The sequence below is a fragment of the Tachysurus fulvidraco genome, chromosome 8 (genome assembly GCF_022655615.1).
Source record: "Tachysurus fulvidraco isolate hzauxx_2018 chromosome 8, HZAU_PFXX_2.0, whole genome shotgun sequence".
Lineage (NCBI taxonomy): Eukaryota > Metazoa > Chordata > Actinopteri > Siluriformes > Bagridae > Tachysurus > Tachysurus fulvidraco.
Window position 1 is genome coordinate 14,997,978 of NC_062525.1, and position 12,132 is coordinate 15,010,109.

Below are 12,132 nucleotides of genomic sequence, written 5' to 3' on the forward strand. Positions count from 1 at the left end.
AATGTGCAAGTGTGTGTTTGTGTGTGTGTGTGTGTGTGTGTGTGTGTGTGTGTGTGTGTGTGTGTGTGTGTGTGTGTGTGTGTGTGTGTGTGTGTGTGTGTGAGAGAGAGAGAGAGAGAGAGAGAGAGAGAGAGTCCTGGCACCTCAACTCTTGTCTGTTCCTGTCTTGGCCCAGTGCTTCCAGAACAGGACCACAGTGTTCAGGATCATGATAAAGAGCTCCCTTGAACATGGCAAACCTCTCATGCTTAAACTACAATTATATTTTACAATATACACTGACACCCATATCTCTTTGCGGATGGTTTCGGTGACAGACTTCATCAGTATAACCTCGGCATGACAGGACGCACATAATGTACGAGATATTAAAGCGACAGTGCAGCCGGGGGCTGTGAGGTTGTCCTGAAGAAGAAGAAGAGACGACATATGAGCCTGACAACAGAGTCTAATGTCACAGAACTTACTGGTAGAGTTACAGTGTTGGGAACTATCCCTTTACTATTTACCTAGCATTTCTGAATAGAAGCTGCATATTTTTGAAGGATGAATGCAACAAGCAATTGCAAGCAAATACGGAATTACCATTCGCGCTGGAAGACTTGTTTGAAGGCTTGAAGATACTGATCTTTAATAAAGAGAAATCATTTTAAAAATCTGACCTTGTTGGCATTCCACAGGTTGTAGCAAGGGAGCAAAATACCATTTAATCTAAATCACAAGCTCAACTGAATGATATTTTTGTGTTTTGTGTTTTGTGTTACGTTTTGTTAGTCAGCTTGCTTAGTTATATCATAAAGATCATAAAACTCAGGGGCGTAATGTGAAAAACAGTTGAAAATACCCACAAAAATCATTGATTCATTTACCAGAAATATGGTGACATAAAATATACTGGGCCCAAGCATGGAAAACAGAGTGAGTGTGAAAGAATAAGTAAAGAACTAAATAATAATAAATACATCATACTTCTCTGTTAATTCAGCACTGTGCTTAGTTATAGAAACAGTGTCAGTAAATACTACCTGCAATCTACAAAACCCTTGGGCCATATTCAGAGCTGAGTTACACACGCACACACACACGCACACGCACACGCACACACACACACACACACACACACACACACAGAATAGAGACAAAGTGCATAAATAGAGAAATAGGTTATATAGGGATGTGTTTTGTCAAAAAGAGGTATGTCTCATATCCATTTATGAATTTGTTATTTTTATCCTTTATAGCAGCTGGACAGGAAGCAGTATTAAGTCCAGCACCACTGTATAACAGTTTGATGTAAGCACATTCACTGAAAATCAATAGAGAATCTATAGGAATCTATTCAACGACAGAAAAGTGAGCCGTAAGCAGATGAATGCTTGGAACGCTTGTCTTTCAAACTAGGGTCATGTTTTCCTTACTGGATAGCACAACCATTTAACAAAAATACGGGCATTATTGTATCAATTTAATACACCAAAGCACCGATTTTTAATAAAAATGGCCTATATAAGACACCCAGATTGCAATTTCATGAATCTTATTTTGTATCTATAATTTGGTACAATTAAAATGTAAAAAATAGGATTTTTGGATCAAGTTTTATTATCTAAGTTGCCCATAACATCAATAGGGTGATTTAATATCAGTGTTGTATTCGAGACCAGTTCATTTGAGTCCGAGTCAAGACCGAGTCCAGAGAGGGTTGAGTCCGAGTCAAGACCGAGTCCAGATAGGGTTAATTGCAAAATTTAACTAGATATTTGTAGTTTAATATATCAATTAAAACCAGGATTACTTATGTAGAATATATTGGTAGTATATTAAACTATATTCTTAGATATATAAATATTCCTATATAATTGTATTAGATTACAGGCTTTTTTTGACCCTGTGTTTGATAACTGAGGATAAGCTGCAGAGTAAAAGAATTCAGAAAGCTGAAAAATCCTGTTTCCTGCAAATAGGAGTGAATTCATTGCACTCAGACTCCACTGAAGTTTAAGTTGTTTTGGTCCTGTCCTAATGAACAGCACCATTTACTACATTATTTACTGCCATGGATTGTTTGTGTGTCCTAAGATTTTACAGAAAACTTTCTGTATTAAAGGAACAGTTTCTATTTTTAGAGCTCAAGTAACCAGATTTTCTCTTGTTGCTGTTGTTGTTGTAATAAAATGAGTTTAGATGTGATATTCTGTTTTCTGGCTTGATTTGGAGTCTCAAAATCTTGGTGGCACATGTAATCAAAAAAATGAAATGAGGAATCTATAAAGATACTTTGTGTATTAAGAATTAGAATGACAGCCTTTCTGTAAGATATCTTAATGTTTTTTTAAGCCAAGTCTTTTTAAACTTTTTTTCCTATGAATGGCACCTTATAATAAATGCATTTAGTTTGTACCTTAAAGTGTTTTTGTGCATCTAAAGTCACATATTTACATAAGAGAGGAATGTTACACAAAAAAACACACAAAAATGAAAAAAAGAACATTTATTCTCTCCTCACCACCCTTTCCCAAAAAAGTGCATCACAGATTGTATAGTACCCCAAGTTCACGTCTAAGACATGTCTTAAACAACCATTTGACAATAAGTCATTCAGGACAGAGGGCAGCTTGGGAACAGAAGGTGCGCAGTCAAAGTCATGTATAAAAATCAGCTTGGCTTTGGGAATTGTTGTTCCTTTTCAGTAAGAGGTTGTTGTGGTCAGCTGTCATTTAACCCTTTGTCTACAGCAGCAAGCTCTGAAAGTATAAAATATAATCAAATGTTAAATCTGCAGTACGATTTGGGTTTGGATCAAGCACCATATTTCATACTTGGTTTAATAAAATAGTAAAAAAAAACATTTGCTTTACCATCATCTCCAAAAAACAGGCTGCATGAAGTACTTAAGCCTTCACAAGAGCCGCAAACTCTGGAAAATGAAAAAAACAAAAACAAAAAACAACAGATGTGATTAAACAGTTTTAGAAATCTACCTCAATCCCTGCATAACTTCTCTATACACAATATAGATACAAAGCATTTATCAGAATGCCTTAACAAAAAAAAAGAATTATTCTAAAATGTAAAAAGTAAACACTAAGTAATTCAAATATTAATAAAATATTTCTTAATTAACATCTATATTGTCCCATCTAATAAATATGTGCCTTTATTATTAAAAGACAATGCCTTCCATTTATGATCTGCAAGGACTAGTATTGCTTAAGTACCATCAACTCCAATTTTGCCATCGCCATCACTGTCACCAGCTGCAAGGAAGGCCTTGGTCTCAGCATCAGTCAGAGCTCTGGCACCAGCGGAGAAGTTCTGCAGGAACAGTCTGAAGGGAACAGATAAAGTTTAAGATGGATATTATGGGATACTTTTAAACCAAAGCCAAATTAAAATCAATGAATCAGATTCATACTTCAGCTCATCTTCCTCAATGAAGCCGCTCTTGTCTTGATCAATGACGGCGAAAGCCTTCTTGACCTCATCACTGGACTTTCCACTCAGGCCAACCTTGCTGAAGAAGGTCTTGTAGTTGAAAGAGTCAGCAGCTGACAATCAAGAAGAACAGATGACTATTCTGGTTTTTAATAACCGAACACTGTGGCAACTAATTTAAAAAGCACTGATGTCAGAAAAGTTGCGAGCAGATTTGGGAGTCTCTAGCTTGTTTGCAATGCCCTGAAGAGTAGCAGCTCTATGCTTGAAGCTAAAGTGTTCTTCGTGCAGTAGTCGAGCCATGATAAAAAATCTTCAGGTAATGTGGTCAATGTTGTGTAATGACAGATGATTGAGAGAACTTGACAGTACCTTGGCAAGCCTGCAGGGCTGCAGTGATGTCAGCATCATTCAGGATTCCAGCAAATGCCATTTTTGCTTTAAAGGGAAAGTCAAAAGGATGGACATAAGGCTTTAAAAAGCTAAACACCTCACAGACAGACAGACAAGTGGCACATTACAGTTGCTGACTAAAGCACCATACATAGTGTCACATGCACCTTGCATTAATCACTATAGTATAGTACCATAAAAACCATGCAGATTTATTAAAAAGGTAAATGAGAAATGATGAAATGAAATGTTAACTGCTACATTATGGCTGTTTGGAAAATGACATCATATCCATATTTATTCCTGATCCAGGTTCCGTTAGTCCAAAGGTTAAAAAAATACGTAAAAGAAAAAAGTAAAAAGAAACAAAGAAATAAAAGTGTTTTCGGCTTAAGGCTACAGACTCTCACTCACCTCAGGTTGTGTTTGAGGGGGCTAGCGATTTGCACTCGGACTGATGAGAACTGGCGACTGCAGTGACCACATGCTCCGCGTCGCGAGGTTTATATACACTCGCGCTGTGTCCACTCACCGAAACTTGAGGCACGCGCGTAACAGACACCGCGTGCCATGCAGTTGCCTGAAAAACGTATCCAGTAGTCAGGCCGTTCTATTTATACGCGTATAAATGAAGATGGTAAAAATGTACGTATATGTAAAAGTGCTTAATACTCACCAGTGGGGCTAATAATACACGCTGCTGAGGCGGATGAACAGTGAACAGCAGAGCTGCGCAGTGGGAGTCACTCACTTTCACATGATCTTCTTCTTCTCTCTTCATCATCGCTACTTTCACTGCTGATTCTCGGAGAAAAGCCTTAGATTACTTTGCATCCAGGAAAATGTAAACTAATCGGATTATCAGTTCAATTCCGGTGTATAGTTTCTAAAACTGTTGGAATCCTGTTTAAAAAATAAGGGCATTTTATATCTAAAATATTGCCTGTTGTTGTTATCGAAATTTCCTTGACTTTTTTTTTCCTTTGCATTGTTTACGTTTAACAATGTTGTGCTAGTTTTTATTAGTCTTCCTGTGTTATTCTGGTCATATTTTGGTTTTATTGCTGTATCTTGATGATGGCTAGAAAGGAATAAACACATTAAGGTTGTTGTTATTAGGCTGTATTATTTTGTACACATGTAAAACATGGTACATGTGGATTCACTGCCATGTTAAAAATGTGTTTCAGTATATTAATCCATCTACACTTTGCAGACCATATTTCATCAATCATGTATTTTCTTCTACGTAGGCTTTAAAGTTTGCACTTTAAATAGTTAACAGTTTGCTATTTGTAAAAGAGTATGAGATATGGATTGAAGCAAAGACATAATGGGATTTATAATGTATTGTTGATACACCAGCACAATCTATCCAGCTCAGGATCGGTTTACATTTTGATGAGAGTTAAAACAAATAAATGAATGCACCAGAAAGGTTTACTAGAAAGCACACTTTTGACTCACTTGTTTCATCTCAGGTGTTTCTACTCTGCCAACATGGAATTACAGAGAAGGCACTATTTATGAAGGCTATGAAAGGTGATAGCTGTTGGTCTTTAAAATGCTCAGACACAATCGTGACTGAAACTTTGTTTATGTTTGGGTTACCCCACTTAATAAACAGCCAAACAACTCTCTCTCTCTCTCTCTCTCTCTCTCTCTCTCTCTCTCTCTCTCTCTCTCTCTCTCTCCCTGTGTGTGTGTGTGTGTGTGTCTGTGTTGTGAGAAAGAAAGAGAGACTGTGCAAGGTTAATATTGAAGCTTTACAGAATATCATAGCAGCTTTTTAATATTCGGCTGTAATAAACTCTTAAGCAGGTTTAGTTGGCAGTATCTTCGTTTTTCATTTTTCTATATATTTATTTGTTTGTTTGTTTGTTTTTAATTATGCAAAATCAATCCACCTGTGGTCATTTCTGAAAACTAAAAAAAATGTCTTCATTGCTCTTTCCCCATTTTAGACATAGTCTAACACTAACTGCAATCTGCTTGAACTGATTTAAATGGCAGAATGCATTCTTCAAGGAAGGTAACAGATAACGGCTGTAAGATTTGTTTGTTTTCTGAAACCTTATTTCAGAAACCTTAAATAAATTTGAGTGAAGCCTACATAAGTCATTTCATATGTCAAGAAATGCCCAAGTTGCAGAACATCTAGCTATGTTTTAAAAAGAAAAAGGGCATTTTGCTGTTTATTCTATTTATTTTATTATGTTCTAATAAAAATTGAGCTGATTTACTAAAATAAAGACTTGAATAAGTAATTCTCAGTAAGACTTAACTAGTATTAGCAACACCAGCCTTATGTATGTTCTACATACATGCGCAATGTTACTGACCCTTCTTGGATAATTATAGACACATGTAAGTGATGCCTGTACAGTAATGTAGCTGAGTGTGTATAGAGGAATGTAGCTCAAGAATCCTCTCTGGATCCTAGTGCTGAAACGTCTGTATATTCCATCTGCTCAGTCCCTCCATGCCAGAGACAGAGCTGGAAATCTCTGGCTTTAAGAGTTTAACAGTTTTTCTTTTTCACTATACTATAAATCCCAATTGGCAGTGTGTCCAGTGTGTCACCTATGTGTCATGTACATAGAATGGAAAAAAACGATTAACTACTTGTTTGATGTAACTGTTTTATATCTGTCTTTTATAAGATGTAAAATATAAAAATTGTGTGTTAGATAATCAACAGGTGACAGCAAAATTACACCAAATGCAAATTTATTTCATTGTCAAAAGTGCAATGGCATTTTATATTTGCACAAGTTAGGCACTTTACATAATTACACACCTAACAAACAATAAATGAGCAATCATTTGTTTGTAAGACTTTTATCTTGCAGTGAGGAGTTCTGAGTTGTCATAAATAAATACATATATAAAAAATTAATTAGGTATTGTACTTTTCTACAAAAGTATAGTACCTATTTCCAAAAAGAAAAAAAAAAGAAGAAGTCTGTGAGCACTTAAGCCTTCACAAGGGAAGCAAACTCTGTGGAACAGAAAACATAAAGAAACAATTAATTAAACATACTTAGGTATATCGTGTCAGAATTAAACCTTATTAATAACTAGCTTTAAATTCTGAAATTTACAAATTCTGAAATTTATGTGTTATAATAATATAACAATGACATTTAATTGTAGTTTTGCCCTGTTGGTCAGTAATATGAGGCACCAGTCCAATGAGTAGCATTATATATGTGCCTTTCATAGATATTTTTAGACGTAAGACGTTTAGATTTTTTGTGTAAGAACTAATACAAATAGTCTTAATAAATACACTAGACATTTGGTAACATTAAAGTACACAAACAGTGGCAGCACCCTGGCAGTAGGTACAGAACATGCTCCAGTATGTAAAATAACAGTATCGACTGTCGGTTTGGCCAAAGCTTTAAAGTTAGTTTTGCATGTTTGTATCATTTATACGTTATAATCATTACAATCATGTCTTCTATTCATTACTTTAAGATGAGCTATTCTGAATCTTTGTTGAAACTTTGTGAAGAATAAAAAATGTTCATCTGATTCTTAAATTCAATTTAATTCAACTTCTTCCATTTAGCATATTCAGAACAAATTCACAAATTATTCTATTGGAATATGTTACCGTTCATCTTACTGAGTTGGGATAGTTAATAATTAACCCAGTGTTGTCATTTTATAATTTTAAGGTTACAAAATCTTTATTTTATATAATAATAATTTTTTGTAATTTATCATTTTAATATTTTTAATTAAAATTCATATTTATTAATTTTATTAATTTTACTTTCTATTGTAAGTCTGTGTGAAATGTAATTGAATACCGTCAACTCCGATTTTGCCATCACCATCACTGTCACCAGCTGCAAGGAAGGCCTTGGTCTCAGCATCAGTCAGAGCTCTGGCACCAGCGGAGAAGTTCTGCAGGAACAGTCTGAAGGAAAGAGAGCAAGGTTTTTCCAGACATAAAAATAGCAGAATTAGCTATTACATTTAGTTGATTTATGCATTGCACAAAGTTTTGATTCTTACTTCAGCTCATCCTCCTCAATGAAGCCACTCTTGTCCTGGTCAATTACAAAGAAAGCCTTCTTAACTTCGTCAGCAGATTTTGATGACAGTCCAACCTTGGCAAAGAAGGTCTTGTAGTTGAAGCTATCAGCAGCTAGAAAAGTGAGAAATTCCACTTCTTAGTATATTTACCTCTATTTTTTGTCATCCAATAGCTTGTCTAAAACACTTCCAGTCAAATGAATGTTTCATATATGGATGTTTAAATTTAATCATTTCATAAAGCCTCTTTCATGACTGATCATAATTAAATTTCTTTGCAGAATTGCAGTCTTTGATTAAAAAAAAAAAAAAGGTTCCACCTGGAAGTGTACAGAGTAAATTGAGGGAACCTTTAAATGTTGAGGCATAAATGTTGAGGTTTTTGTTTTCAGACATAGATCCAGTTATTGGAAAGCTACCTCTGTTGACTATAAAGATCCCTTAAGGATTTTTTTTCCCCTAAGACTGCAGTATAAACATCTTACCAGTGCAAGCGCTGATGGCTGCAGCCACATCCTCGTCCTTAAGAATTCCAGAGAAGGCCATTTTTAGATTTCTGCAAATCAACAAAAGTCAGCAAGGTCAATTTAATTGTCACAATTAAAAGACATACACTTGACTTTTAGCAACTGCCCTGCAAACAATGCTCTCATAAAATACTATGGCTTGCACTGTAGCAAATGCAAGTCTAGACAACACTTAAGAGTCTTCATCTGAGTCTGAACAGGGATTTGTACTGCTGCTGTGGCAAAAGAATCCTAATTATACATGACTTAAACATCACTGTGCCCAGCATGATCTTCACACACATTGTTTATATAATTCCTTAGACATATGAACATTGTTGGATTTAACACAGATCTAAACATTTAAAATTTTAACTTAAACTTGAACGCATTATTTCCTATCACAGCATGAATGAGAGAAGCTTAGGCTAGCAAGCTCATCCTTTGGGCAGATAAAAATCCTTGATGAGATAATAGCTTAGAATAAAGAAGCCAGCCGTATCCCACAGAAGTAGATCCGTTTGAATCCACCAGCAAGTTTTTGCTCCTCTTTTCGCAATTTGTATTCCATGGTGTTGAAAGATGGCGAGATGAGTGTGTAGTGATGGGCCTCACCTTTTGTGCTGCTGCTCTCTACAACAGATGTGGCAGATGGCATTGGCTGAGAGTGCCTTCTCCCGCATTTATACCCTTGTCTCAAGCACTGTAACGGACACCCTATGCTTAGGTTGGCAATAGTTTAGAAAAAAATGTGTCCAGTAGTCATATAGGACTATTTATAGGTTTTCAAAATGGGTAATGTGCTGAAGTCTTTTGCGAAACACAATATTTCACCATGAGCTCCTGTTATGGAGGTGTCGGTTATTATTATTTATTTTAGAGTCATTCGGTTCATTCAAGCACATTCATTCTTTACATTTCAATGAAATAATACAACATGAAACAATCACTGAAATAATAATCCAAACACTGATCAAATGTGTAAAAAAAGTCTGCAACCAACTGATTCAAAACATATAATGAATGTGGGCTAAATGCGTATAAAGAAATATGTTTTATATATAAATAAAGTAATTAAAATAAATTCAACTAATATGACTAATACAAAATCAACCCTTTTTTATTTCTGCAATCCAATCTATAATATTCATTATTCATTATTTCTTTGTTTCACTGTGTCTGCTGCTATAAGTGTAAATGCGCCACATCACTAAATATTCACTCATAATATGATGAACAAGCTTAAACAAATAACTCCTAAATAGGCATGAGTGTTTCTGCCTGTAACTGAGCTTCTATATGTTTCATATTACAGGCATTTTCACTTTCTAACTTCTATGTCAGATGGCAGGATTGAAAGGACTGAAATGGATCTGTCTCCAGAATGGTCAAGAGATATGAGAGAAATTCATTATTGCTGTGTCATCACTTTTGCCTGGTGTGTGTGTGTGTGTGTGTGTGCGTGTGTGTGTGTGTGTGTGTGGGTACTATGTTCTCTATCAAGGTCATTCCAAATGCTTTATTCCAAGGTCAGGGTAAAATCTCTCTTGACTGCAATCCAATACAATGTTCGAAAAACTCTGAGAAATGTATTTTTTTCATGTGTGGCTGAAGACAAATTAAATTACAATGCCTCAAACAGAATTTGATAAAACCTCTTTAATTCGTTAACATGTCATAGATTTTCAAACCAAGCAGAACAGTGACATTGTAAAATATGTAGCAAAGTACATGATCATTTCCTTGTATACATTGTTATTGTTATAATAAAGTTATCATAAAATTCAGTATATAATATTATTATGGAAACTGATTATTAATAAAAATCTATGTAAGATTTAATATACATTTCTCATCACAAAGTTCAGCAGTGTTTCTTTCTCCAGCGTTGTTCTTTGGCAGATCTGAGCTCAAGAATCATTCACAAGAGCTGAGAATTCTGAGGGAAGCAAATTTTATTATCACTTAAGAAAAAAGTACAATTTAGGGAGTATAAAATATAATAGTTACCTAAACCTACCTTCCCAGCCTATCTTTCCATCCCCATCCATATCTCCAGCCACAAGGAAGGCCTTCATCTCAGCCGCGGTGAGAGCCCGTGCCCCCTTTGAGAAATTTTGCAGAAATAATCTACAATGAAAGCAAAAAATCACTGAAATGTAAAAATAAGAAGCATTTAGTGGATGTTGAATTTGAGTTCATGATGAAAATGTAAATATACTCAACTGTAGCTCATCTTGCTCAATAAATCCGCTTTTGTCTTGGTCAAGCATTCTAAAAACCTTCTCTATCTCAGACGGAGACTTCTTGGATAGACCCAGGGTTGCAAAAAATGTCTTTGGACTAAAGGAATCTTTTGCTGAAATATAGACATTTTTAAATTAGAAATATTCAGAACCACAAATGTAAAAAGTAATATGTGAACATATAGGATTGGCTATCTGTGTTTCTCAAGGTCTGATGATTGGTACACTAATCATTAGAAAAAAAATTAAAACATTGCTACAAGCTAATAGAAAAATGATGTTGGTCTTACCTTTGCAAGCATTGATGGCGGAAGAAATATCAGACGCAGCAAGAAAGTCTGTAAATGCCATCTTCAGTAAAGCAAGGTTAATTACTGAAGCTCTGTCTATGTGCTATATGGCAAGAGGAAGCATTGTGCTGGTTAGTATATGTCAGAAACCACCAGTGCCTCTGTGTCAACTGCACCTGAACCCTTTACACCACCTGACCTGTAACAGCACCGAACAACACTAGAGACTAAACTGCCTTTAATAAAATGGTGGAAATGCAAGGTAATGTTGTCCCATTTGATCATCCATGCAACAGTTTGAACCTAATGCATTATTATATACTACTGAAGTATGTAAGCTTTAGATATTTGAATTCAAGCAGTAACCATAAGGTTAAGTTGTAATACTTTAGATATGATATAATTGATTTGACTCCCTTAATGTGAAATTACAGTGTATAAAGATGAAGTGAAAAATAATCAGAAAAATGTTACAATAATAATAGTTGCATAGATGCGTATCCAGGTAGTAGTCGTGTTCAGAAGGAACCAATCACATTCAATCTCATGCTAAAAACAATTATCATACAGCTGGCATCAATGAGATGATTCTCAACAATCAATCAAAGGGTCAATTGTTTCTGCTGATTTTATTCACATCTTCTTGACAATTAAACAGTGCTTTAACAAAGTATTTCTAATTCATTTTTACCCTAAAACGGTTTCTGGTTATTCACTTTATTTGCATACATCGAGGATGGAAAAAGTTCTGACATCTGACACTGATTTATGGTTCATTCATTTAAAGCTGAACATTTTTATAAACATCCTGTTATTGCTAAGTTGTCAAGACAGGGATTTTCAGTACACTTATCAGTCAGCACAGGGACTCTCTTTGTGTCTTAAGAGTGTAAAATTATAGTAATGAAATATGGTATATATGTATATGTCTATATAGCCAATTTTGTCCCCATCCACTACACTACAGGAAGGATTCTGTTAGCAATTTTAACCCTCTTATATATCTTGCATGCATCAGCCATTGTAAATTGTAAACTCCTGAAGCTGCTAACATTTAATCCATATATCTTCATGCTATATCATTTTATATCTCTTCATCTCTTCTCTGAGCCTTCACTTGCTTGTCTCAAGTCAAGCTAAGAGATTCTGTCCCTTTGTACTTATAATGTGTATTTGGATCCTATACTTTGTGTATATGCAACATGAGCGTGC

At 35.2% G+C, this 12,132-nt stretch overlaps 3 protein-coding genes across 3 annotated transcripts; all 3 read right to left on the reverse strand.

Annotated features, from left to right (window-relative positions):
* Nucleotides 1–2,476: 2,476 nt before the first annotated feature.
* Nucleotides 2,477–4,387, reverse strand: pvalb3 (parvalbumin 3). Its single transcript, XM_027137536.2, has 6 exons — nucleotides 4,243–4,387; nucleotides 3,808–3,873; nucleotides 3,416–3,548; nucleotides 3,219–3,328; nucleotides 2,859–2,917; nucleotides 2,477–2,744 (listed from the first exon to the last, which is right to left on the reverse strand). Exons 2-5 carry the CDS (start codon nucleotides 3,866–3,868, stop codon nucleotides 2,892–2,894), a joined length of 330 nt encoding a protein of 109 aa, XP_026993337.1. The 5' UTR covers nucleotides 3,869–3,873; nucleotides 4,243–4,387; the 3' UTR covers nucleotides 2,477–2,744; nucleotides 2,859–2,891.
* Nucleotides 4,388–6,541: 2,154 nt separating this feature from the next.
* Nucleotides 6,542–9,084, reverse strand: LOC113637179 (parvalbumin-2). Its single transcript, XM_027137697.2, has 5 exons — nucleotides 9,000–9,084; nucleotides 8,364–8,434; nucleotides 7,858–7,990; nucleotides 7,650–7,759; nucleotides 6,542–6,829 (listed from the first exon to the last, which is right to left on the reverse strand). The coding sequence occupies exons 1-5, from the start codon at nucleotides 9,065–9,067 to the stop codon at nucleotides 6,804–6,806; spliced, it is 408 nt and encodes a 135-aa protein (XP_026993498.2). The 5' UTR covers nucleotides 9,068–9,084; the 3' UTR covers nucleotides 6,542–6,803.
* Nucleotides 9,085–9,731: 647 nt separating this feature from the next.
* On the reverse strand, nucleotides 9,732–11,273 carry LOC113637180 (parvalbumin, thymic-like). Its single transcript, XM_027137698.2, has 4 exons — nucleotides 10,921–11,273; nucleotides 10,611–10,743; nucleotides 10,405–10,514; nucleotides 9,732–10,323 (listed from the first exon to the last, which is right to left on the reverse strand). The coding sequence occupies exons 1-4, from the start codon at nucleotides 10,979–10,981 to the stop codon at nucleotides 10,295–10,297; spliced, it is 333 nt and encodes a 110-aa protein (XP_026993499.1). The 5' UTR covers nucleotides 10,982–11,273; the 3' UTR covers nucleotides 9,732–10,294.
* Between the last annotated feature and the right edge of the window lie 859 nt (nucleotides 11,274–12,132).